This window comes from Nannobrachium achirus (genome assembly GCF_963921795.1).
Source record: "Nannobrachium achirus genome assembly, chromosome: 18".
NCBI classification, from domain to species: Eukaryota; Metazoa; Chordata; class Actinopteri; order Myctophiformes; family Myctophidae; genus Nannobrachium; species Nannobrachium achirus.
Window position 1 is genome coordinate 51344262 of NC_137825.1, and position 27163 is coordinate 51371424.

The 27163-nt window shown below is 40.8% G+C and overlaps 1 protein-coding gene across 3 annotated transcripts; it reads left to right on the plus strand.

Annotated features, from left to right (window-relative positions):
• The first annotated feature begins 1460 nt into the window (after positions 1 to 1460).
• Positions 1461 to 27163, plus strand: mbtd1 (mbt domain containing 1). 3 transcript variants are annotated; one of them, XM_080747670.1, is made up of 17 exons: positions 1461 to 1576; positions 5125 to 5329; positions 6250 to 6383; positions 6739 to 6853; positions 6934 to 7016; positions 8031 to 8148; positions 8967 to 9101; positions 10568 to 10656; positions 11401 to 11635; positions 15020 to 15075; positions 17913 to 18017; positions 19449 to 19596; positions 20010 to 20092; positions 21124 to 21358; positions 22607 to 22678; positions 24608 to 24760; positions 26890 to 27163. In XM_080747670.1, exons 1-17 carry the CDS (start codon positions 1556 to 1558, stop codon positions 27006 to 27008), a joined length of 2106 nt encoding a protein of 701 aa, XP_080603796.1. In that variant the 5' UTR covers positions 1461 to 1555; the 3' UTR covers positions 27009 to 27163. The 3 variants fall into 3 exon arrangements, with proteins under 3 accessions (XP_080603796.1, XP_080603798.1, XP_080603797.1); XM_080747671.1 differs by lacking the exon at positions 1461 to 1576 and adding an exon at positions 3335 to 3442; XM_080747672.1 differs by lacking the exon at positions 24608 to 24760.

Genomic DNA, 27163 nt, shown 5'->3' on the forward strand with positions numbered 1-27163 from the left:
ACATAAAGGGTATTATCCAAAGATAATGCATATTTTATTTATGACCATCGCCATTGCTGGGTTACTTCCACACTACACTACATCTCAGATCCAAATATTGTACTTGTACTCCACTACATTTATTTCAAAACTTTAGTTACTAGCCCTAGTAACTTTGTAGTTTTTGATCATTTAATACAAAACATTTGCTATTTTCATATATACATTTGAAGACTCGAAATGGGACATTCTGCACAATGAGTACTTTCTACTTTTGTTACTTTAATTTCATGTTATGCCAATAATTGATTGAAGTTTGCATAGGAAAAGGTACATACAGTTCACTGATACAAGGTTAACTAAAATGATGAACACCGCAAGAAAGCCTCCAGCCTTGTTTCAATTGGGGTCCTTTTTACTCAAGTATATTTTGAATCCAAGACTTTTAACTTGAACCAAAAAAAGTATTTCCACATTGCAGCATTGATACTTTTACTCAAGTAAGAAATGTGAGTACTTTTCCCCACCACTGAATGGTATGTGGTTCCCAAAATGTTCAGGTCGAGAAATTAGATGTTTGCCCAGGACCCAAACTAGTGATAACAGCAGATCTACAAGCTCACGACGCTTCGCATCGCGTTGTGAGCTTGTAGATCAGCTATTTTCACTACTTCTTAAAGGAGGAGTTTGCCACTTTTCAACCTATTTTCATATAATAGGTCCTCACATAATGTTCATAATAAAATTGCAACAAAAACCATAGTCTTGTGACGTCATAATTTGACAGATCTTTTTTAAACGATATTTTTGAAAAAATATCTTTGATTTGTATTATTGCGAGAACAACAGCTTCCACTTTAACATTGCAACTTTTCAGGAATAGAAAGCCTGCATTTTCTATTAGCTTGGATTCCTTGATGATGATGTCACAATACTATGGATTTCTGAACTTCCCACAGCTCTCCTAAGTCTAAAGAGACTTGGACCGAGTCGAATTTTATTTTTGCAATTTTATTATGAACATTAGTGAGGACCTATTATATGAAGAAGATAGGTTGAAAAGTGGTGAAGTAATCCTTTAAATATTTGTTTGGAATGTCTTAGATATTTATTTTATTCATTCATGAAATCACTTGCATTTTTTTATTTTATTCATGAAAATCTTAGCTTTTTAGGAAAATGTTTTGAAATCTACATATTGTATTTGTTTTCTTTTTTAAATGTAGGAAGTAAAAAATTAATGGACCCATAAAAATGTGTCCGTGACCCACAAATGGATCCGTTCCAGACCCACTCAGAGGGGACGGGCGTCCCAATGTTTTTGTTTTCTAAATCAATCGACGCCCCGCCCCCATCCCAGCCCCCGGGCCAATCACCAAAAAGTAGGTTACGCTTCGCGCGTGCGCGGAACAGCCGGAGCCGATTGTTGATATCCTGCTTTTGGGGCTTGTATTCGTTTTGAGACTCTTTAACCATTTTAAAAAAGCCAAATGCGTCCCCCAGTCTGAGTTTAGGGGGCTTTAACTCTCACCAGCCGGGCTCTGGTCAACCACACCGTCTTCTATATGAGGGGCTAATGGAGGACACAAGGGATTTGGTGAGTTAAAAACGGTGGAACATGAAAGGGCCGTGAGAGGCTCCGGGTTCAGGGTAGAGATGGGATTTATGGCTCTTTGAAGTGAACCGGATCTCTGGGAACCGTTCTTTCAGAGAGCCGTTCAAAAGACTCATGGCTCATTCTAGTTACTTGTTAATTTGTAGATTTTGATTATAAATTAATTACAAATAACTTCAACCATATGTACAACCCTATGTACATTTTATTTCGGACATATACAGCCTAGGTAGGCCTACATAACTGCCATTTGAAAATAGCAGATCTACAAGCTCACAATGCATTGTGAGCTTGTAGATCTGCTATTTTCAAATGATTTTTCTACATTTTATTCATTGGAAAACCTGTGAAACAGGACATTCTTCATAATGAATACTTTCTAGTTTCTACTAACTATTGGTACTTTGTACTTTAAATACATTTTGATACCAATAGGCTTTTGTACTTTCACTCAAGTGCATTAACATTCCAAACTTATACTTGTGGCAGAATATTTCCACATTGCATTATTTAGGGTGACCATATTCTGAAAATCCAAAAAGAGGACACTCTACCCGGCATATATATATATATATATATATATATATATATATATATATATATATATATATATATATAATTTTTCCCCCAATTTTCTTTTTCTATTACTAGTTTACCGCTCAATTATGCCCTATACCACTAATAGCCTATTATGTATTCAATTTTGAGGGGGTTCCAATTGGACCCTTTACAAATCTATTAATAGGCTAGAGATCCACTGATAAAGTATGCCTTTTGGCTCCTGTATGAACGTTCAGCTTTGTAACTAAATAAAAGAGAGGTAGCCCATTATTCAAACCGCCGTATCTTCTGCTTTACAAGGTTGTAGAAAAGATTCGTCAATTTAGTTAGCAGAAGAGCTCTCACCTCGCACAGACTGTCTTGTAAGCTACTTTGCAGTGTTATGGGCTTGAAGCAGAACTTTTATAATTGTAAATGCCTAAATGGACACAGAAAACTACCAGCTTTGCTGACAGAACGCTCTGCTTCTCAATGTTGGTCACTCGCACTTTTTGTGCATTTCATCAGTGATTGAAAGCCGCGGTCGTCGCGAGCACCTTCGCCTCGCCGATACGCATCCGTAGAGCCGTCTCCCGTCATTTTTAGACCAGGATTGAGGGAATAGCAGGCAAGATTCCTTCACCAATGTAAACACAGTTGCTGAGGGAGTGAGCATTAATAGCGTTTGCAGTTCGTTTGGCTCTGCGCTGCGCGATCTGCTGCAGAGCTCTGCTCTGCTCTGCCTCTGATCTGAAAGCGATACAGGCTGAGGGAGGGAGGGATCGCAGGCAGAGAGAGTAGTATGAATAATACACGTTCCGGGGTTAGTGCCTCTCACAGTGTGTTTCCAAAAGAACCATTGAACGTGCATTGTAAATGTCAGTGCTTAAACTGTGATATGCGCGAAACCCCGGACATTTGAAGGAATTTATAAAACCCCCCCGGACCGGCCGGACAGCCCCCTAAAAGAGGACATGTCCGGGCAAAAGAGGACGTATGGTCACCCTAGCATTATTGATACTTTTAGTAAAGAAATTGAGTACTTTTCCCACCAGGCCACCACTGTTCATTAGAAAGGAACGGCTCCCTACTGTGAACCGTTCATTTCAAAGAGCCGTTCAAAAGACTCGATCCGTTCGCGAGCATCCCACCTCTCGTTCAGGGAGGTTCTGCTGAGGCTAGCGTTCCTCCTTTGTTGTTATCCGTTAGCATGCTAGCGTTTGTGTAGCTACACAAGAATGAAACCGAAAGCTTGTTAAATTAAACCTCCCCCCTGAGGCCTAACGTAAATTAAAAAGCACGTTTTATGTAAGTTCCGTATGTGTCGGAGTGCGAGGTAATTTAAATTGTTCGCTATTTGCTTTATTTTACCCACAAACTGGAAGAACAGGTTTCCGCTAGATGGCTAGCTTTGCTAACGGTGGCTAGCACTGGAGGCTAAGTCTGATAAAGCCAAGGCCCCCCCCGTCTTCCTCATCAAGGTGCTTATCGGTTCTCTTGTTTGTGACTGTCTAGTTTACTGTAGAGATTACATGATGGCTGCGTGTCAGACTGCTGTTTGCTTGAGAAAGGATGCAACAACGATCAAAAAAACTGTCAGCTGTCCTGTGGTGCTCAGATGAGGAAATAGCTGCCACAAGTAGATAAATAATAGTGATGTCCAAGTAAACTCGTTTAATCGCGTTATGTTAATTGCGATTAATTATTTTAATTGCATTTAAATCGCACATTAATGTAGTTTAGCCATTTGGCCTAGGCTACACATAGTTTAGGATTTGTGCAACATTGTGTTCTCACCAAACAGTAAACAAACCGACATAATAGTATACAGTAAGTGTATCTGCACATTTCTGGTTACGATTCAATTACTTATTATTAATGCCTCTAAAATGAAAAGATTTGTTTTTGCATAAAGCCAGCATAGTTTTCCACTTCCATGTCAATAGGGGTATAAAAGGAGGAAAGACCTGAACAATATCCCTCTAAGGTTCATTGGCTACCACAGTAGATGAATAGCTGCCACAGTAGATAAATAATCAATATCATTAATGATGGTCCCAAGGACCAGATGGTCAATTATGCTCACGTCTTGTTCTGGCTAATTTATTTTTTTAGCATATTTATGAAGACTAGACTTTTACTGTTGGATAATTGTAATTTTTGTTTTTGTTTTTGTATTTGTGTGTGTGTGTGTGTGTGTGTGTGTGTGTGTGTGTGTGTGTGTGTGTGTGTGTGTGTGTCAACGTTTCTATTATGGCAGGGCTTGACATTAAGGCTTGTCCTGTTAACCGGGACAAGTAATAATTCCTTACGGACTTAAGTTAATTAAAAATCTACTTGAAAATCTACTTGTGGCTCTTGGTTTCACTTTTTCTGTGACGCTCCTAGCGGCAACAGTCCGCCATTCCGAAACACCGCTATTCCGAAGCAGGGTTAGGTTTAGGTTTAGGGTTAGGGTTAGGTTTAGGGTTAGGGGTAGGGTTAGGGTTAGTTAGGGTTAGGGTTAGGGTTAGGGTTAGGGTTAGGGGTAGGGTTAGGGTTAGAAGTCAACGTTCGGAATAGCGGTGTTTCGGAATGGCGGGGTGTAACCGCTCCTAGCAGCTTTGTGCTGTATGCAGACTGTGGACTGCCCATACTATGGAGTGGAGGGAGCAAGGGTGGTCGTTAGCAGTCCTTTTGTTTTTCATTCTATTTCAATGTCTTGAGTCCTATGCATGCATTTAAGCCGATCTACAAGCCGATCTACAAGCTCACAACGCATCGCGTTGAGCTTGTAGATCTGCTATTTCCACTAATTCTGTCATTTTTCAACATTCACGATTTTGCGATAATGTCAAATAATCACGATTAGACTATTATGTAATAATTGTGACAGCCCTAAGCTCAGCTATGTTGTTTGGAAAACTGCACAGATCTATGGGCAAACAATTATTGATTCCTTACACCACTGTTTAACCCATTTCCCCCCCTTAACTCTTCCATGTATAAAGGCGGAACGCACCTCACGTTCAGAGCGTAAGCGGAGAGACTCTTTCGGCATGTTTGACGGCTATGACAGCTGCAGCGAGGAGTCCACCACGAGTTCCAGCTCCGAGGACAGTGAAGACGAGGTGGTGCCCTCCATTCCTGCCACCCTGCCCATCATCAAGAATAATGGACAAGTGTATACCTACCCCGATGGCAAGGCTGGCATGGGTTAGTACAGTGGTTTTCAACTAGGGACTATGTAAACAATGAGGAAATTGTGGATCTAACAGGCTTACAAAGTGATGCCTTTTAAGCTTGTAGATCTGCTATTTCTGCTTTTTTTTAATATATATATATATTTGAAAATGTGTGAACATCGAAACGATTATGATGATTATGCAAATAGTAATCGTGATTATCTGAAATAATTGCCATTAGACGATTATGTAATAATTGTGACGGGCCCTTTTCTTCATATCAAGGAAGGACTATTTATTTTTCAGCATTTGAGCCGCAGAACACCGTTTGATGAGATTTAGCCTCTCAGACCCAAACCGTAGAATATCTTGTGGTCGTTGGATAAGAAGAATGTGTCCACAATTCCATGCTGTGTTGATGTTGGTAGTACCATAGGAGAGATCACGAGCACGCGTTCATCAAAATAACAATTCCCCTACATTCTCTAATTGTCTAGACCTCTTGTAAAGTAAGTAATGCAGATTTTGACAATAATTTAACTATTGAGAGTGTAAACGGGTTTCATTTTACGCTCTCAAGAGTTAAAGGAGCTATAGTCAACTTTTTCTTGAAAAACGGATGCTAAAATAAAAATAATGTTTCGAAAATATTTTATAAAAAAATAAGCTTCATATATGTGTTTCTATTCAAAAATGACCACAAAAGGCGTAAAATAATGATAGAATAATAATTTTGGCCATTGTCAGAGCGACACTATGTTTACATTCTAGTCTATAGACTACTAGGATGTAAACAAAATGTCGGCCCTACAATGAAAAAGTTGACTATAGCTCCTTTAAAGATTGGATGGATTTATATAATTCAGTGTAGTGGATACGTCATAGATTAACAATGTGTGCCAGATGATTATTACATTAATGTTTTTTTGTTTGTTTTCCTTTCCTGCACAGCCACCTGTGAGATGTGTGGGATGGTTGGCGTGCGAGACGCGTTCTACTCCAAAACAAAGCGCTTCTGTAGTGTATCCTGCTCCAGGAGCTTTTCTTCAAATTCCAAAAAAGCTAGCATCTTGGCAAGACTCCAGGTAAGTGTGCAAACTCAAGGTCACTGCATGTTTATGATTTGATGTGTTTATGTTGCATTATGTGCTTGTATACATATATACAAAAATGCAATAAAGACTTAGTGCAGTGTTTCTCAAACTTTCAAATTCCAAGGTCTCCCCTTAACTCTGACAGGGTACAAATGGAACCAAATGAACCCGTTAGGGTTCATTCCATTTGTACCCTGTCAGTTACAGACCTTGTATGGGTCAATTTAGACCCCCGTAAAGGAACCCACAGAGTCCTTGGAATCCACTTTGAGAACCACTGACTTAGTGGATCAAACTGTCTTCTTCCAGTATTGATGGTGGTGATTTGTGTTTTCCTTTCCCGAAGGGCAAACCACCGACAAAAAAGGCGAAGGTTTTACAGAAACAGCCCCTAATGGCGAAGCTGGCTGCATATGCCCAATACCAAGCAAGTCAACAGAACCAGGCCAAATCGAAAGCCGGTATGTTTGTAATAAAACAAGCAGTGCTGTCATGGTGGGGAAAATGCCTCCTACTTAACTCCATGTTTCATTTCTCCCAGTGGTCCCTGTTGAAATCTTTGAATGGGGCAAATACATCTGTAGCAATAACACGAGTGGTGCTCCAGTCAGCTGTTTCAAACATGTGAGTACAAGCTGCCGCTGGCAGCTAGGCCTGTCACGATGATTACATGGCCTAATCGCAATTATTTGAGATAATCACAATGATCTTTTTCATAACCGTTTCTGTGTCGAAAACATTTTCATATTTAAAACTTTATTATTATTATTATTATTATTTATTTTTTGAATAGTGGAAATGGCAGATCTAGAAGCTTGTAGATCAGGGTTCCCCAATAGGCGGCCCGCGGGCCATTTGCGGCCCGCGGGGGGCTACTGTCTGGCCCACACCAACCCCAGTAATAATGGTGGTGTAAGAGCAGCAACAACCCTAGTATATCGTCGTTGTCGGGTGGAAATCTCGTATCTCCAAATTTGTAAGTTCTTTCGCAAATCATAAAAGGCCATCGCACAAAAGTAGTGAAAACAGCAGATCTACAAGCACACAACGCCTCGCACCGCAAGGCGTTGTGTGCTTGTAGATCGGGTGTTTTCACTAGTTTAAAATCACTTTTAAAATGATAAATTCAAAACGAACGGTTTTGGACATACAAGATTTTCACCCGACAACGACGAAAACTGTTGCTGGAGTAGTGGGAACGCCACCGTTGCCCCCTGCAATGTTGTGGCCCTCGGCTTGGTACCCTAGACATAATTCGGCCCTTGGGGACAACTAATCGGGGAACCCTGTTGTAGATTGTCTATTTCCACTATTAATGTTTTCTTAAAAGTGTAAAGTTTAAATATGTCTGTCGTGTCTTTGTATAGTTAGGTTATTTGCCATATCTGCCCAGTGCAAGCCTAAAAGCCAACCGGAAATTGCATTTTTTATTCATATGTTCCAACGACGAACACAATCGCAATTAATTGTGTGACAATTAATCGTCGAGTGAAATGTCATAATTGTGACGGTCAGCGCTAGTACTGGGCTGGCAGCCCCTGGTGATTTATCGGGTAGATAAAAGTGACAATTCATTAACTGTTTAAAACCCTTTGGCCAACTACTTTCATTGGAATAAGCTTTGGCCTTGTGTCCCAGGCTCCTATGGGTTTATGCTGGGGAGACATAGAAGAAGGAGTTAGAGTTGAAGTCCTCAACACCGATAGCAACTTCTCCACTAAAGTCTACTGGATAGCGGGAATCATCAAGCTAGCAGGTAAGGCTAGATTTTTTTTTTATTACGTTTTTTTCCACCTGCACACAATGGATTGGTAAAAGACTTACTATTCTATCTCAAAACTTGAAAAGATTCGATTTTCACTCAATGGTTCTTTGAAGAAAAAAAAAAAAAAAAGATGGGTCAGGATGTCTATAACAGGACATGACATGTACAAAAAAAAGAAAGAAAAATGTGTATGTATATGAACAGTGATTGATACTACTGATATGGTGCATGTCGACTGATAAAGTATAAAAAAAAATGGTTCTATGAACCTTTGGTCAACTGAAGGGTTTAACCTATTTAGGCCTAGAATTATTCAGTGCTTTAACTATTGAAAAATAGCTGATATACAAGCTCACAGCGTGGCACCGAGTGCCATGCTTGCAAGCTTGTAGATCTGCTATTTTTGAAAAAAATCTTGTTTTTTTTTTAAAAGCGAACATTTGGAACAACATATTTTGAAATGGGAGTTTGCGGCCAGATACATGTAATTTTGGCGATCCTCGACATGAAAAAGTTTGAGAACCATTGATTTAGAAGAAGGGATTTAGAAGACATGTATAGAATCGGATCAAAAATATTCAAAGACTTTTTTTTTTTCACGATTTTTCAAAAAATAGCAGATCTACAAGCTCGCAGTGCCACACTGTGAGCTTGTATATCTGCTATCTTTTAATAGTTAAAGCTTTTAAGTGGTTAAATCTAAATGGGTTAAATAATGTTTCTCAAAGATTTCGTTTTTCTGTGTGAGGATGTAAATATTCAGAAGTTGTAAGTGTGTGAATGGATTTTGACTTCATATTCCCCTCCAGGGTTCAAGGCTCTCCTGCGGTATGAGGGCTTTGACAATGACTCCAGTAAGGACTTCTGGTGTAATCTGTGTGTTCCTGAGGTGCACCCGGTGGGGTGGTGTGCTTCCAGTGGCAAGCCCCTCGTACCTCCAAAATGTGAGTCTCATTCCAACTAGAGCCAGACTGATGCATCTGTTTTGGTCCATATGGTTATTAGACTTATTTTATCATATCGCCAATTATGCAGCCAATTTTTCAACTCTTTCAACTAGGGCTGTCACGATATGACATTTTACATGACGATTAATTGTCACTCAAATAATTGGCGATTAACGATTTAATTGTGTTTTTGTCGTTGATAATTACATTTCTGTTTGGCTTTTAGGCTTTGAAGTTGTACATGGTAGATATGACACATAACCTAAATATACGAAGAAATTACTGACATATTTGACAACTTACTACTTCAAAAATAACTTTGATAGTGGAAATAGACGATCTACAAGCTCACAACGCGTCGCAATGCGACGCGTTGTGAGCTTGTAGATCTGCTATTTCCACTATTTCGGAAATTTTTCAACATTCACGATTATGACAATAATTGAGATAATGTCAAATAATCACGATTAGACGATTATGTAATAATTGTGACAGCCCTACTTTCAACCTGATTTTTTCTAAAATAGCCGATCTACAAGCTCATTGCAACAAGTGCGCTTGTAGATCTGTTAGGACTTAATTTGTTTGCCGATAAATTAAATGTACATTTGTTTGCCGATAAATTAAATGTTAAATGTAAATCAAGTATTGTGGTTTAGGACTCTAAATTCGGGATTCAGGCCCAAAGAACTGCAGTAGCATCGTTTGGGCTCTAAATTCTATGCCTGTAGATGCAAACACACTATCGGTGTCAACTCTATTAAATGTAAAACTGTGCAGCAGTTAAACTTGAATAAGCTTAATCAGTCAATGGAATAGGTTTTTCACTTCATCCGAAGGGTCAGCTCGCCCATGCTGCTTGTCAGCTGATGTAAACACATATTATTGGACTAATCTGACATGATGGAGATAAAATGACTGAATTGTGTTGTTTTTGTGAAGACAATTTGAGGATAAAAGTGGCATTGATAGGATTGAGACATGTCCTCCATACCTACGGAATATACACAGCATACACACACATTTTGTAAGTAAGCTGATTGTATGAGGCTATTTTGAGAACAGAGAAAGGTCTTTGTCAGCAGATGTTTAATTTAGGCCCAACATAATATGCCGCAAGAGGCAGCATTTCCCATCTGGACCTCCCCAGGCAAAATCCATCCTGTGAAATAATCATCTATTGCACTGTTTCCCAAACAGTGGGTCATGACCCATTTGTGAGCCACGACTCGCGTGAAAATCCAATTTTCTTTTACTAATAGAGAGAGAGAGAGAGATCTCTCAAAAGACACATTTTATTTTTAGAAATAAAATAAATATGTCTTATACATTTTTAAACAAACACATCGAAGAAATTCCATGAATAAAGTGTAATTATAATTAAGGAGTAGTGGAAATGGCCAATTTACAAGCTCTCTGTGCAAAGTGCTGTGAGTACTAATTGTTGCTTATCTCCCTTGCAGCTATACAACATAAGTACTCGAACTGGAAAGCCTTTCTTGTGAAACGCCTCACTGGAGCCAAAACACTGCCACCTGATTTCACTGCCAAGGTCAGCGACACACACACACACACACACACACACACACACACACACACACACACACCATAAATCTGGAGCATCTATATGGATTTGTCGGAGCTTTGTTGGAGCTTTTTTCGAACCTTGGCTTGTACCGTGGGCATAATATAAAATATTGTCACTCTTTATCTCTTGCTTCTGTGCTCCTTGAGCAAAAAACTAAATGTGATTCCATTAACTCCCATAGACTGGTGATGAAACAAAGTAACAAAACTTGGCCTTGGCTTGGTGCATCATTTTGGGGAAGTGAAATTGCTCTCTTACAGTATGTAACAAATGTATAGGTCACCGATACTGGCGGACAATGTTTGAATAATGTTGAGACCTATTTTGCCTTACAATTAAAGTGAATGGACTAGCTATATAAGGTTCCTTGATCATAGAAACAACATATAAAGATTATTGATGACAGACTCCACCTTAGCCCGTAGCACTTGATCAATTCACCTTTTATTTGCCGAGCTGCATATCCGGTCCCATGCAAACCCTCTATAATTGGTCAAACGGACCTGGAAACGTACTTGATAGTCTTCTTATCTCTCTCTACCAAATCTCTTTACCAAAAAATAGCCGATCTCAATAGACAAGCTCTCAACGCGCCGTGAGCTTGTAGATCGGCTATTTTTTGGCAAATGACCTGCCCCAGGATAATGTTTTTTTTTTTGTTTAGTTTTTTCCCCACAATAATTGCGATTTATATCGTCCCATCCCTAGGTGCATGACAACATGCAGTTCCCCTTTAAGAAGCTGATGCGGGTGGAGGTGGTGGACAAGAACCACCTGTGCCGGACGCGGGTGGCGCTGGTGGAGCAGGTGATCGGGGGCCGCCTCCGGCTGGTCTACGAGGAGAGCCAGGACGGCTCGGACGACTTCTGGTGCCACATGTTCAGCCCCCTCATCCACAACATAGGCTGGTCCCGCAGCATCGGACACCGCTTCAAGCGATCCGGTAGGCGCGGGTGCTTGAAAACCATTAACACATGGGAAGCCAAGGTTTATAACATTTCTAGCTGTTGCTGCTGCCGTCGTTCACTTACGCTTTAATTTTGAAGAGCCTCGGAAGCTTTGTGCGTGTGCACGTGAGTGTCCACTGACGATTGAGGAGGATAATCCATTTGTTTACAAACGCTCGCGAAACTAAAATCCAAACCGGGGCAGACCATCGCGGTAAAGTGTCGCCGTGAAAACAATCAGATCTCTGCTTCCCTGGCGTTGTTTTCGTCTCATTCATAGATAAAGCCCTTCTTATGTTTCAAAGTAGAATGTAAAGCAATGTAAACTGCCTCCGCATTTTCTCCCCCTGTCTCCCTGCCTGCAGCTGCGGGGTGACGTAATGGACTCGGGTCATTCAGAGGGCAGCTGCAGGCACGCACAGTTAACTCTTCGTTGCCTCGTCTGTCAACGAGATAACTCCTTTTGGCAGGGGGACACCTAGTGGCCTTAACTCGTCACTGAACGAGTTTGGCTCCCAAGTTGTTAAGACCCGGAGTTATTTTGTCCTTTAAGCCAGGGGTCTTCAACAGGGGGTCCAGGACCCCTAGGGGGTCCTCAGAGTTACCGTATAATACCGAATATAAGACGATATTTTATTCTAGTAAACATTTCCTCAAAATGGGGGTTCGTATTATAATCAGGGATTAGTCTTTTACACCGGAGAGATACGTTATGTATCTTTCAGGACCTTTCCCTGCTCTCGTCACAGCCCCGCGAGCTCCTATGGTAATTACCGTACATGACATATTGCGCAGCGAAATTTGGACCTCGGTCATTTCACCTCCCGTTTTGGCAAAGTCGGATGGCTTTGGCATTGAACTTACCGGGGCACGTGCGTGTGCGTTGTTCTAGGGGGTCCTCCAATTTGTTTTTCCTTTTTTATATTAACCACTTGAACCCTAGTGTCCATATTCTGAGAACTTTAGCCAAAAATAGCAGATCTACAAGCTCACAACGCATTGCGCTGCGAGGCATTGTGATCTTGTAGATCAGCTATTTGGGGCAAAGAGCTTCGGTGTAGAGGGGAAAAGAGCAGATTAAGTACAGAGCAAAAGGTCATGTTAATTATTGACGGTTCAAGTGGTTAAATATCTGAAAACACAAATTGACATGATTACAAAATGCACTATTGATTGTGCTGTCAAAAGAAGAAACTATATGGAATCTATGAACAGGTTGTGGGGGTCCCTGCTTCATCTCGCTCTCAACTAAGGGGTCCTTGGCCTGAAAACGTCCCCCGCTTTACCCCCTGTTGCTCAAATAGTGAATAAATAATGGACCTTGATATGAGAATGGTTGAAAACCAATCCACTGTTGTATACCATAAATCTGACACCACATTGAAATCACCTTGTTGGAACAAAACTAAATTGCCATCCTGCAGTAACTTGCCTGTCCTGTCTTTTTCCATTCTGTGTTGTGGAGACGATGGTATTTAGCAGGCTGTGTGCTGTTGGCATGGTGCCACCTTTCTCTAAACCACCAGTCTCTTTCCCCACAGACGCACACAAGATCATGATTACCTGTCGTCATAGCAATCTTTATGTACAGATCAATCTAAAAAGGAAAAAAAAAAAATAGAATATTGTGTAAAATTAAATCTTGAAACTTAAATATATTGTTCTAGATATATTGCACATTCAGTGAATTATTCCAAACCTTTTTTGTCAAGATTTTGAATTTTGATGGAAATCATGGCATACAGCTCATGAATATCAAAAGTCCATATTTCAAAAATATTACAATATTACACGAGAACACTCAAAACAAGGATTCATAATAGAGAAATGTCAACCTTCTGAAGTCAGAGTTGCTAGAAGTCCAGTGAGAAGTTTCTGCAGTCAGTTATGATTTGGGGTGCTAGGGCATCTACAATGCTTTTTTACACAATATTCTATTTTCTTCTTTTTAGATTGTAACTTGTTAGCAATTCTTGGAACAAAGTTACAAAGTGATTTACATGAAACTGAAGATAATACAAACATGTAGCATGTATAAAATGAGCATGTAATTAAAAGTGCAGTGAGAAATGAGAACGTTAAAAATCTTGGAAAGACCCTTCTATAAAACGGTTATTTTAAAGAAGATGAAGAGTATATGTTAGTTTAGTTTCTACATTATTTCATTAGGATCGCTAGTTTTCTAAGTGTGTGTGTGTCATAATTTGAGACCTATGACATGTTAACAATATATTGTAAGTGAGCAATACCTTGACTAAATATACATTTTTATTTTTAATAGCTAATCTAATTTGACACACATACAATTTGGATTTAGCTAACTCCCCCTAGTGGCGAACCCAGATTAGGATTTAGCTAAATGGTACATTAAAGTTGAAGTCGATGTCATTTGATATCTACAGTCATAACTAGATCCTATTTTGGAGAGTAAAATGTAGCCTCCTTCAACCAATTTAGGCCTAGAATTATTTAAAGGAGCTATAGTCAACTTTTTCTTGAAAAACGGATGCTAAAATAAAAATAATGTTTCGAAAATATTTTATAAAAAAATAAGCTTCATATATGTGTTTCAATAAAAAAAATGACCACAAAAAGCGGAAAAATAATGATAACATAATCATTTTGGTCCTTTGTTTACATTTACAGGGTCCGAAAAATGTAAACAAAGGGCCAAAATGATTATTTTATCTTTATTTTTCCGCTTTTTGTGGTCATTTTTTAATTGAAACACATATATGAAGCTTATTTTTTTATAAAATATTTTCGAAACATTATTTTTATTCTAGCATCCGTTTTTCAAGAAAAAGTTGACTATAGCTCCTTTAACACTTTAACTATTGAAAAATAGCATATCTACAAGCTCACAGCTGCGAGCTTGTAGATCTTTTTTTTTTTTTCTTTCTGCAAGTCTTTGAATATATCTTTTTAAAAGTGAACATTTGTTGCAACTCAAATATTTGCTTCTGGGTGGTCCCTGGAACAACATATTTTGAGATGGGGTTTGCGGCCAAATACATGTAATTTTGGGGGTCCTTGACATGAAAAAGTTTGAGAATCACTGATTTACAAGAAGGATTTAGAAGATATTTATAGAAAGAAAGATAGTCAAAGACTTCAAAAATAGCAGATAGACAAGCTCACAGGGTGGCACTCCGTGCCACCCTGTGAGCTTGTCTATCTGCTATTTTTAATAGTTAAAGCATAAAATAATGGTTAACGTGGTTAAAATCTAAAGTGACACAGATTTGCGCGGTCTAAATGGGTTCAAATTGAAGTCCTGTCATTTGATATCCACAGTCATAACTAGATCCTATTTTGGAGAGGAAAATGTAGCCTCCTTTAACACAAGCATTGTAAATCTCTTGTTCATTGTTTTCCAGATGTGACCAAGAAGATGGAGGGTCAGGTTGATGCTCCATCACAATATTTCCAGAAGGTAAATTAATGTTTACACTTTCAAACTTTCACGAGTAATTCTCTTTTCTTTCTTTTCTTTTTTTTTTTTGAGCGGTGGTCACACCGTCTCCATAGCGTGGCCGTGTGTGTAGGTATGTTTGTATGTGGGTGGGTCTGTATGTAGCCTGATGAATGTGGTGTAGTACCTTTTATGACCACACATGTTAAGGGAGGGGCGCTGTTTTCAGGCCAGGCCAGGCACACGCACACACACACACACACACACACACACACACAGGGGGGAAGGGGGGAGGGGTTGGTGGGTAAGAGGGTGCTGTTGAGACTAGCCTGGGGGGGGGGGGGGAGGTGACAGAATTCATAGATCTAGAACACATCGAATTCATAGATATAGAACACAGAATATGTACAGTACAGTACAGGGGGGGAGGGGGGAGGGTTGGTGGGTAAACCGCCGCTCAGTTCACACGGGTGTGATTTTTTACATTTGAACAACTTAACTCTTACATTTGAACAACATTCCAAGCCTTTCGAGCATGTCATAATAGCCACACCTTTTCAATAATGGCAAGAATGGCATTTCTATGCAACACGTTAATGAGTTGCAGATCGGCTATATTTGTTGTACTTCATATGACAAAATAAACCTTACATGGTTAAAGGTATATATTCAGTGATTGTATTTCATTCAAATAAAAAATATACGTGTAGCGCCTGACACTGTGGTTCCCCTGACACATCACTGTGACATCACAGGTGACGTCACAGTGATGTCAGATACTCAGAGCAGGGATCTCCATACATGCGCATAAAAGGGATTCTGTTGGGGATCTCCACATATGGGCATAAAAGGGATTGTATCCCAGATGATGCCCTGTTAGGAGAACCACACTAACAGAATCCATATGGCCAAGACAGATGGCCTGACCTCGCCCTCCAGGCCAGGTTGCTTTTTGCCCTTAGGTGTCTTACTGGTTTCAGACCTGCCAACCCGTACGCATTTTGCGTACTTTGCACGCATTTTAAGTGTCAATACGCAGGTACGCTATTTCCCCTCATTGCTACGCAACTTTGGGGGATCTGCAGCGCACGCATCTGCAGCACACTATTGAAGTGAAACATTTTTGGTCCCTGCCGTGTAGTTCCTCCCAGGCACCACTTGATGTGTGTGTGAATGGGGCGCATGGCGCTGGGGAGCACTAGAACAGAAGGTATGCTCTTTTTTTGTCGTCAGAAGAAGAATTTAACCGGATGGAAAGCGGTTTGTTTTGGTTTCATGTCAGCATGTAATCAGCTGCTGTCGCCGCTCGGTTTGTACATATATCGGCGATATTAATCAGATTAGATAAACGGAGAATGGCCGTGTTGTGCGAGTCGTCGGAGTCGATGCAGTTGCACAGGGACAATTCGCCCCCCACAATGCTGCCTGTAGTATAACAGGTAATATATAAACGTACAATAATATTACACTATTAAATTGCGGTCGCCACCGCTACAGCTTGTTCTGTATGAAGCCCGTGTTATACTGTACTTCGTCATACGACGGTGTTGCACGCGAGCAAAGTCGGAAAACTTGTGACGCAGGTCGTAGTACAGTAAACTGGAACATACATTGACCATAATTGGGCTTTAGAGTAAATATCCATCTCTAAAGCTATCTCTAAATTAGCCCCATATAGAACCTCGGCTATCTCTAAATGAGTATGAATGAATGAATTAGGAGGACTATATGTATTGTCAAAAACATTAAAGGTGAACAAGTTATTTATCACCTGTGAATATATGAAGACATTAATGGTTTGTTAACAATGAGTAGCCTGTATCCTCTATGAATGAATATACAGACTAGACGGTATGTGATCTATACACAATGTAGGCCTATATATCAATGAATGAATGCACTAGAAACCTACATGAGTTGAATACTTTCAACTTCATGCAAATCATGCACAGAAAGGTGGTTTTATTTAGGCTGCTCAATTAACAATGTTTAACAAAGACACAGGTAAATATTTAAAGGTAAATAGCCTACCTGACAATGTAAAGCTATTTTGCTATTTGAATAACATGATTATGTTGATGTATGTTCATTCATTAAGTCACTGGTGAGACTGTTTTGCTAGTCTATTGTAAACTAACTCTGAGCAAGTGCAGTTAGTATATTTTATTAAAGATTTGTCAACAATATTGCCAAAGCAACATTACTGTATTGCCTGGTAATACTAGCCTACTTTTTCTCCAGACCAAATGGCATTTTTATTTAAAAGGTTGTTCTAACATCTTGCCCCACCCAAAAAGGTGCATGGAACCCCCCAAAATATACGCTGTTTTGTGCGGGAAAACAACAAAAATTGCACCGCGGGCGCCCATGAGTACTCAAAAAAATTTGCCAGGGTTGGCAGGTCTGTGGTTTGTATAAATTGTGTTCATTGTCTCACGATCAGTTTGAAAACATTTGGGTGGGTAATCTGTGTTGGCTTTGGACTGTCTTAGGCCATGGCTATACGGAGCTGGATTTTTCATATATCCCGGTTTTTCAGATATCCACATAGAAAAATATCTAGGTCCACACAAGAAAGAGGTCTAAAATAATCTGAGTCCCCAGACCTCCACTAGGGGGACAAGCACACACACAGTAAAGTCTTAAGAGATATCCGGGTACCGTGTCTACATGGATCCAGTGAATCGGATATTTTTCAATGTCTTCACTTATTTATCTGGTTTAAAAAATATCCAGCTTCGCGGCCGAAACAGCACAAAAGAAATTCTAGCTTCAGAAATATCCAGCTCTGTGTAGCCATGGCCTTAATGTGTATTGGAGTGAGAAGGGTTTGCTAACGCCTCTCTCTGCTCTACCAGGTGAAAGACGTGGACCAGAACGGGGAGTGGTTCAAGGACGGGATGAAACTCGAGGCCATCGATCCTCTCAATCTCTCAGCTATATGTGTAGCCACTGTAAGAAAGGTGAGCTGCTTTCACACTAAATGACTGTATAGGTGAGAGATGGCACCGCTAAAGAATTGCATGACATGGCATTTTAGAGCAGTGGTTCACAACCTTTCAGTTTACATTTAGTTTGACTCAGTTCCACAGATAAGTATTGTGAAAATAGCTGATCTACAAGCTCACGAGGCTTTGTGAGCTTGTCTATCTTCACAAAGTTTGCCTCTTTCTTATACTATTTTACAATACGATTGATTAAGTTTGATGCAGGAATGATCCTTTTAGGTATATACGCCTAAAATTTAAGTTGGTAGCGCTGTCGCCTCACAGCTAGAAGGTCCTGGGTTCGATTCCCGCCGGGGGACGCTGTGGGTGCTGGGGGCGTGTTCTCTCCTCCACGTCATCAGCACCCACACCCTAGGTGGGGTTGGGCCTTTCTGTGTGGAGTGCATGTTCTCCCTGTGTGTCCTAGGGTAGATACCCTCACAGAAATATGCAGTAATCCTGGTCTCAATAATGCCTCCCCCTGGCCAGCCGGGGTGCCTGGTGGAGGGGAAAGGAACTGGTTGGAATAACGCGTTCCTTCCTACGTCCATACCGGGGAAATCCCCCCTGTCAGGTGAAAAGAAACAACTTGGACTACTCATGCATTGAAGGAAGCATGAGGTCAGTCCGTTGTCTCCCCAGGCGCGGCAAAGAGAGAGCAGAGACCAGGATTACATTGCTTAGGCAATTGGCACTGTGTGAAAAAAATGGGTTACAAAATCGTGGGATAAAAATTATAGAAAAAAAAAGTTCTTAAAAGTCCTTAACACATCGGATGCCCACGTGGTGTCTACAAGTCAATTTCTTTGATGTCGCTGGAGGCCCACGACGCGTTTGACGCGTTGTACAGTAAACTATACTGTACTGTAGCTACTGCACTTGGCTACCGCGGTGATGAAACAAACTCCATTTCCCAACATGCAGCGCGCAATTACGTCACCCGGACGTGCTGTGTGTCTCGTTGACTTCCTGTTTAGCGGCTGCACAAAAATGCTGTTTTCTCCGGATTCTCTTCCTTTTTTCATTTTTTTCTCAAAACGGCAGCCTCTTCTACATGCCGTAACACAAACACTGTGGCTTAGAAATTATAAAAAACGGTCCTGACTGAAAGAAAAGATTTTCGCGAAATAAACAGGATATACTCGGATTACATTTACTCGGATTACTTTTCTCGCCAGTACTCTCACCGGTAGGTAAAATGACGCGTTGCCATGGGCACCAGCAAATTAAGACGTCAAAACCACGTGGGCATCCGATGTGTTAATTGTCACATCACTGTCATCTGGGGACCCTTCTCCCCACAGGTTGAGAACCACTGTTTTTGTTTCAGTCCGCTGTCATGACTCTTTGACGGCGACCCCCCACCCCTCCTCCATAGTGATTCAGTGTTCTGTCTGCTCTGTCCAGGTGTTGGCTGATGGGTACCTCATGATTGGGATAGACGGCTCGGAGGCGGTGGATGGATCAGACTGGTTCTGCTATCACTCCACGTCTCCTTCCATCTACCCTGTCGGCTTCTGTGAAATCAACGACATTGAACTCACGCCCCCTAGAGGTACAGATCTTTTCCCTTGATAACCCATTAAAGGAGAATTCCCGGACTAGTTTTATTTCCATAATCTGATGTTGTGATATCACAGAACGAGTGGTCATGTTTTTTTCTTCGTAATAGTAGACTATGGTAGCTCAAAGGAGACTTTGTATGAAAACACAGGAGAAAGAATCGCTTTGCAAGACTTGAGGAAGTACAAACACTGTGGACTTTATTATGTCATTGTTCACAAGGCTAAGTTTGTATTTTATTCGAGCGATACAAATAAGCGATTTAGTGTTTATCAGAAATGTCTTTATCAGAAACCTAATCTAATTGGAACTCGAAATGGCGAGTCTGTACTCTTGTCTGCGGCCTCCTGTTTTTGGCACAGCGTTTCTAAATGTACCAGTTTCACCCCTGATTCTGTCCCCCAGGGTACACTAAACTGCCATTTAAATGGTTTGACTACCTCAGAGAAACGGGTTCCATAGCTGCTCCTGTCAAGCTCTTTAACAAGGTATGTTTCATTAATATAGTCTTTATTTTTTAAGTCGCATCCTTTTTTTGAATTGCCTTGCCTCCAGTTCCCCTGTGAAGATGCCTTTAGTTAAAAGGTACATCAAACTAGGGCTGACATTTTACATGGCGATTCATTGTCACTAATTGCGATTAAAGATTTAATTGGGTTTTTGTCGTTGACAGTTACATTTCGGTTTGGCTTGTATCTTTCAAGTTGCACATGGCAGATATGACACATAACCTAAATATACAAAGAAACTACTGACATATTTGACAACTTTTTTATAACATTGATAGTGGAAATAGCCGATCTACAACTTGTAGCTCTGCTATTTCCACTTTTTTTTTTTTTTATATGTGAACATTTTTCAACATGGAAACGATTATGACGATCATGACAAAATAATTGCGATTATGTCAGATATTTGAGATTAGGCGATTATGTAACAATTGTGACAGGCCTACATCAAATCATTTATCAGAATCATTTGTGTTATCGGAATCTTCTTTTTTACAGCGTGTAAAATGATTGTATCTTGTATCTTCTTTTTGTATTCCTCTGCTAGGGCATTCACGAATAGAGATTTTTAGTATTCGAATTATTCGACCTCAAAGGATTCGAATAGTCGAATATTCGACAGGACTGGCCAAACTGTCAAATATTAAGTAAGCAAGAGGCGAACATTGTGAAAATAGCCGATCTACATGCTCACTTGCGAGGCGTTGTGAGCATGTAGATCTGCTATTTTCACAATATTTATCTGTGGAACCGAGTCACATTAAATGTAATAACTACAATTCCAAGTGCTTGTCAGGGTGGGGTCCCCAGTTCAAATATGTTTGAACTATCTATTTTTTAAAGAGAAAACAATAAAAAAAAATAAGCGAATATTCGACTTAGGTGAACAACGTCGAATAGTGACTTTGATATTCGAATATTCGAATATTTTGTGAATGCCCCGTTGTAAACAAATGATTGTGTCTTCGTTCCCTCTGCCATTTCTTCTTTTGTATTCCTCTGCATTCCAGGAAGTCCCAAATCACGGCTTCCGCCAGGGCATGAAGCTGGAGGCGGTGGACCTGATGGAGCCGCGGCTGGTGTGCGTGGGCACGGTGACGCGCATCGTCCACCGGCTGCTGCGCATCCACTTCGACGGCTGGGAGGACGAGTACGACCAATGGGTGGACTGCGAGTCGCCGGACCTCTACCCCGTGGGCTGGTGTCAGCTGACGGGCTACCAGCTCCAGCCCCCCGCCGCACAGAGTGAGCAGACGCACCGTGAACACACGCCAATGTTGTTTTTGACAACGAATTTTGATTTAGTTTTAGTCAGTCTTCTGAATACAATGTCATTTAGCTTTAGTCATAATTTAGTCACCTGAAAAGTTTTAGTCTAATTTTAGTCGACTAAATATCATACGTTTTTAGGCAACTAAATCTACTGTTGATTTAGTCAACTAAAATTTATTTTGGCAGGCCTTGATGGCAGCGTAATGACTGATTTTACACTTGGTTGCGTGCTGAAAATAGCAGATCTACAAGCTCACAACGCGTCGCGCTGCGACGCGTTGTGAGCTTGTAGATCAGCTATTTTCATCACACAACAACTGAGATCAACCAAACATAAAATGACTCTTCTCCACTAGTCCCTCCCTAACGTTTTAGTCTAGTTTTTATTTTGTTGACGAAATTGTCAATATATTTCATAGTTTTAGTCGACGAAATCAACACTGACACACTCGACGCATTTTCAGAAACTTGGCTGTAGGAATGGGACGATATGAAAAATGTCATATCTCGATTATTGTGACGAAAGAAATCGCCATTTACGATATCATCGCGATAATCACAATCCGTTATCCTGGGGCGGAACATTTTCCAAAAAAAATTCAGATCTACAAGCTCACCACACGTCGCGTTGTGACTCGTTGTGAGCTTGTAGATCGGCTATTTTTTTGGCAAGAGAGTGAAAAAAAGACTATCAAGTACATATATTATAAGTACCTTTTACCAATTATAGAGGATTTAAGTGGTACCGGATGTGCAGCTCGGCAAGTAAAAGATTAATTAAACCCAGTGCATGATGGAGGACGATATCACGATAAATGAAATCTCCACAATACAATTATCGTTTGTTTTTTATCACGATAAACGGTAATATCGTTTGTCGTCCCATCCCTACTTGGCTGTCGGGTGCAGTAAACTCAATTTACTGTCCCAACCTGGGAATCTTGAGAAATAGCTGTTGGTCCAGGCTGCCGCGCCACGAGAATCCTGAGAATTTAATTTGATGTAATTTGATGGACACGCCCACGTAAATCGTGGCGGACAACCTGGAAAGTTTTAATGAAAGTAGTCAATGACTTAATCTCTACATTGGAACCACTTTAACCCTGGCATTATAGGCAAAACGTAAGCAGAAAAAGAATATATTCATTTTGAGCTATTTTAAAATGGGTCTGGTTACACAAATGTAAGTCTTAGTACTTGATGTTTCTATTTCTCATTCAGGTACCAGAGATTTGACACCAACTGTGCCCAAACAGAAGAAAAAGGCCCAACAGTACAAGGGACAGAAGAAAAGTGAGTAATCGTTCCTATATTGTCAGTCCTAGCTTCATCTTTTACATCCAGTTTTTTCCCCCCACTTCCTCCTTTTCCCCATCCTTTTCTTGTCACCAGTTTCTCTGCAGGTGGACATTCATTTTAACTCTTCACTGGTCAGATTTTGTGTTTGGCGTGTATGTAATGTTTTTATCTAGCAGATTGACTTGTTACAGAATATTTTGGCATGTAGTGAAAGACATTTGTGATTTGGGCCCTTTTGGATTGAGTGGTTAATGTCACGTTTGACTAGCCTAGTTCCAGACCCTGAATCGCTAGCCACACCCCTTTAATTTTTTTGTTTCGGCGATTCAGGTCTAGAATCGCTCTCAATGAGGAGGCCTGCCTCGGTTGAAAATCCAAACGGGCGAATCAGCGTCGTGAATCAGCGTCTTGTGATCAGCGTGGGTGGGGGTTTCCCAGAACTCATGTGTGTTTCCAAGTACACCAGCGCCGCCGCCGTACCGTACCGCACATCGTGTCGCGGTAAAATGCGGTAAAATGCGATCGTATCGATCTCGCTATGAAACACCAGTAGCAGGCATGTTGTGTTTGATTACTAGTTCGTAGTGCTCCTATTCTGACTGTTTCTTTGGTTAGCAAGTAGCACTAGCAAGCAACAGGTTAGCCACTAGCCAGCCAGGCACACATAACAACACTATGTCATGTGTTGGTCGGTGAACCAATCGCTGAACAGTGCCTCATTTTGGCAACGCCCATCCCTGCAAACGCTGTGGGCGGAACTGACTTCAGACTGAATAATAAAGTGAAACGAAATGTCAATTCAGGCTGAGTGTCAGGCTAACGTTTGACACCAACGCAAAAATGTTTTGAATTTTTTTTTTATGTTCACACTTTAAAATGCACACACCAAACTAAGGTGCACTGATCTTTCAGCCTAAAAAGTGTCAGTATACTAAAGTAAAATCTGCATGGAGCATCTCCCAAACAGTTTGATGTTGTTGCTTTAGCTTTGCTCTTGGTATGCATCTGGCAGTCACAAGTACCAAGGGCTTATTCCCATGGGCTCAACATAATGATGGCATCGCTTACATTTTCACCTGAGGTCTAACCTTTTTTTATAATTTTTTTACCCATTTTAGGACAGGAACCCCTATTTGTAACTTTATCTTTCAGGACGGGGACCCCTTTTGTTTTTTGTTTTTGGGGGGGGAGGACAATGATGTCACTGAAAAGCTGCAGGTTCTCTGTCTACCGTCTCCCCTCTACTCTAACATTATGGGTAACCCATTCAAGTTGCAAACAAATTGTGACACGCATCATTTATTTAGAGAACAAGAAGATATATTGCCAAAGACAGTCATTTGGAAACACATTTTTATTTAAATCAATATTGTAAAAGTAGGCTAACTACAGTTGAATTGCAATGACTTCTATGGGCTGGCTTGCAGTACACCGTTCTCCCTTACCCGCTGTGTCGTCGCTGTCTCAATTGTGGGCGTGCATTTTATAGGAGCCCATGTGTCTGTCAGTGGTTCTCAACCTGGGGGTCCCCAAATTATTTTGGGGGGTCCCCAGATGATGATCTCAATGTTTTCTCACTCAACCGTAAACAAACCAACATACATTTTAAGTGTATAGACTCTAGAGTGTATCTGCACATTTCTAAAGTGACAAATTAGACATTGGCCAAATTGTCAAATATTCGTGGCAGAAATTGTGAAAATAGCCAATCTAGTTGCGAGGCGTTGTGAGCATTGTAGATCTGCTATTTTCACAATAGAACCGTGTTATACAAGATGTAATTCCTCAACTCTTAATGCTCGTCAGGGTGGGGGGCTCCCCAGTAAGAATATGATTATTTTGGGGGTCGCAGCCTGAAAAGATTGTAATCAACTTAAATCGTGCCCCCGGTAGCTTACCCCGAGTCTGGCTTGGTGTTTTCAGAGAGGAAGATTCCAGTGGGTCGACGGCCCTTCAGTCAGGCAGGCAGGAGGAGGAGCTTCTCGGGGGACGAAGAGCAGAGTCCGCCCCCTTACCCCGCCCAGGGTCCCACCCGGCCCCGGCCCCGCACCCACCTCCACCAAACCCACAAACCAGGTAAATGGCTCGACCTGTATTAAGTTGTCAAATAATGATGTCAGTCGTTTATTTGCATATTTATATCATATCTGCAGGGTTCCCACGGTTATGAGATTCCTGGAAATATTTTGAAATTAGAAAAATATTTTTCCAGTTCTGAAAAGGTTTTGGAATTGATCAAGGGTCCTGGAAAAAGTATCCATGCATTGTCTTTGGTTATTGATTTTGTTAATACCTCTGAAATGACAAATTAAACATTGGCCAAATTGTCAAATATTAGAGGCAGAAATTGTGAAAATATCAGATCTATGTGAGCATGTAGATCGGCTATTTTCACAATAAAACCGTGTTATACAAAATTCCTCTACTCTTAGTGCTCTTCAGGGTGCCGGGGTCCCCAGTTCAAATATGATTATTTCGGGGGTCACGGCCTGAAAAGGTTGAGAACCACTGGCATACACAACCTGTCTTTGGGCATTGCACATAGGAGTAAGCGACTTGTTATTGAGCTGAATTATTGTTATATAGTCCTGGAAATCGGGTTAAATATTCTGGAAAAGTTTTGGAAATTAATTGGTAAAGATGTGTGGGAACCCTGTATCTGCCATGTGCAACTTTCAAAGACTACAAGCCAAACAGAAACGTAACTCTCAACAACAAAAACAATATTAAATCGTTAATCTCAATTATTTGAGTGACAATTAATCGTTGTGTAAAATGTCATAATCGTGACAGAGGGTGCTGCTTGAAGAAGCGCTTTGTCAAAACCCCACAACGTAGGTTCCTCACTGTGGAGCTAGCTGTGTGGCTGCATGTTGCAACTGTTCAAACCCATTTAGGCCTGAACACATTATGACGCAATATTTTATGCTTTAAATATTAAAAAAAATAGCAGATATACACCGAGTGCCGCGCTGCGAGCTTGTAGATCTGCTATTTTTTGAAAAATGGTGAAAATTAGAATTTTGACCCGATTCTATAAGTGTCTTTTGAATCCTTCTAAGATTTTTGGAAAAAACCTATGTTTCTATGTCAGCAATCTGGCCAGCCATCGTCAAAGAAAAGGTCCTTTTCACTTAACTGGAGCTCAGTTAGTCTGTTCTTGAGAGACTACTATGTCAGTGGTTCTCAAACCTTTTCATTTGAAGGACCCCCAAAATGTATTTAGCCACGGAAAACCCATCTCAAAATATTTAGTTCCAGGGACCACCCAGAAGCAAAATTTGAGTTACAAACGTTCGCTTTGAAAATACATATATTCAAAGATTTGCACACATTTTCACGACTTTTTCAAAAATAGCAGATCTACAAGCTCGCAGCGCGGCACTCGGTGCCGCGCTGTGAGCTTGTATATCTGCTATTTTTTTTAATATTTAAAGCATAAAATATTGCGTCATAATGTGTTCAGGCCTAAATGGGTTAACTTGTTGAACGTAGGCTTGTTTTGATTCATGTTCTTCTGTTTTTTAGGCTCATCTAGGCTCATTTTCCTACTTTTATCTTCTTTCGTGTATTATCGTCCTTGATGATTGGTCGACGACATTTTTATTTCACAAGATTTCTCGTTACTTTTATCGATCCCAAATGACTGTCCATGGGGTCTATTAGGCAGAAATGCCCCTGTTGTCCAGTTTCCCCAGCAGAACCCAGCAGCCCTCGTAGCATACGGTACTTACAACTATTAAAGGAGTAGTTCACCCCAAAATGTTTTTTTTCCTATTGATTAGTCACGCCATGGAGACTAGAGTTCAATAATATTTTTAGTTTTTTGTCGCATTCGCAAGACAAAAATGTGATAACAATTAATTTACCCCCATTCGTTCCGGATGGGGACCCGTTTCGAAACGGGTCCCCATCCGGAATCAATGGGGGTAAATTTACTCAAATCAAATTTTTGTCTTAGGAATGTGACAAAAACCAAAACATATTATTGAACTCTAGTCTCCATGGCGTGACTAATCAATAGAAAATAAATCATTTGGGGGGTGAACTACTCCTTTAAGTAGGAAAATGATAGATGTTTTCTCTAGAGACCATTGTCATCTGCACGGAGCCTTCTTAGACTTTCTCAGAATGTTTATCATCTTACTCATCCTGTGCGTCGTTCCCTCACTCTTCTCTCTCTTCCTCCCCGTCCGCTGCCCCAGAGTCTCTGCTGCGGCTGAAGGAGGAGGCGACGGAGGTGGACGAGTTCACCTTCTCCCAGGGCATCTCCGACCAAGAGAGCAACGGCTCAGGCAGCTACTACATCAAACAGGAGCCCTAAAAGGTCAGAGTACCAGAGAACCGAGCAGGATGGAAAACGGGGGTCACGGTGCACCAATGGAGACCCCCAAAGTGACAGGATGGGGGGGGGGGGCGGCGGGAGGGGAAACAACAGTACACGTTCACCTCAGAAGAAACCCAACGCTCACAGACCAA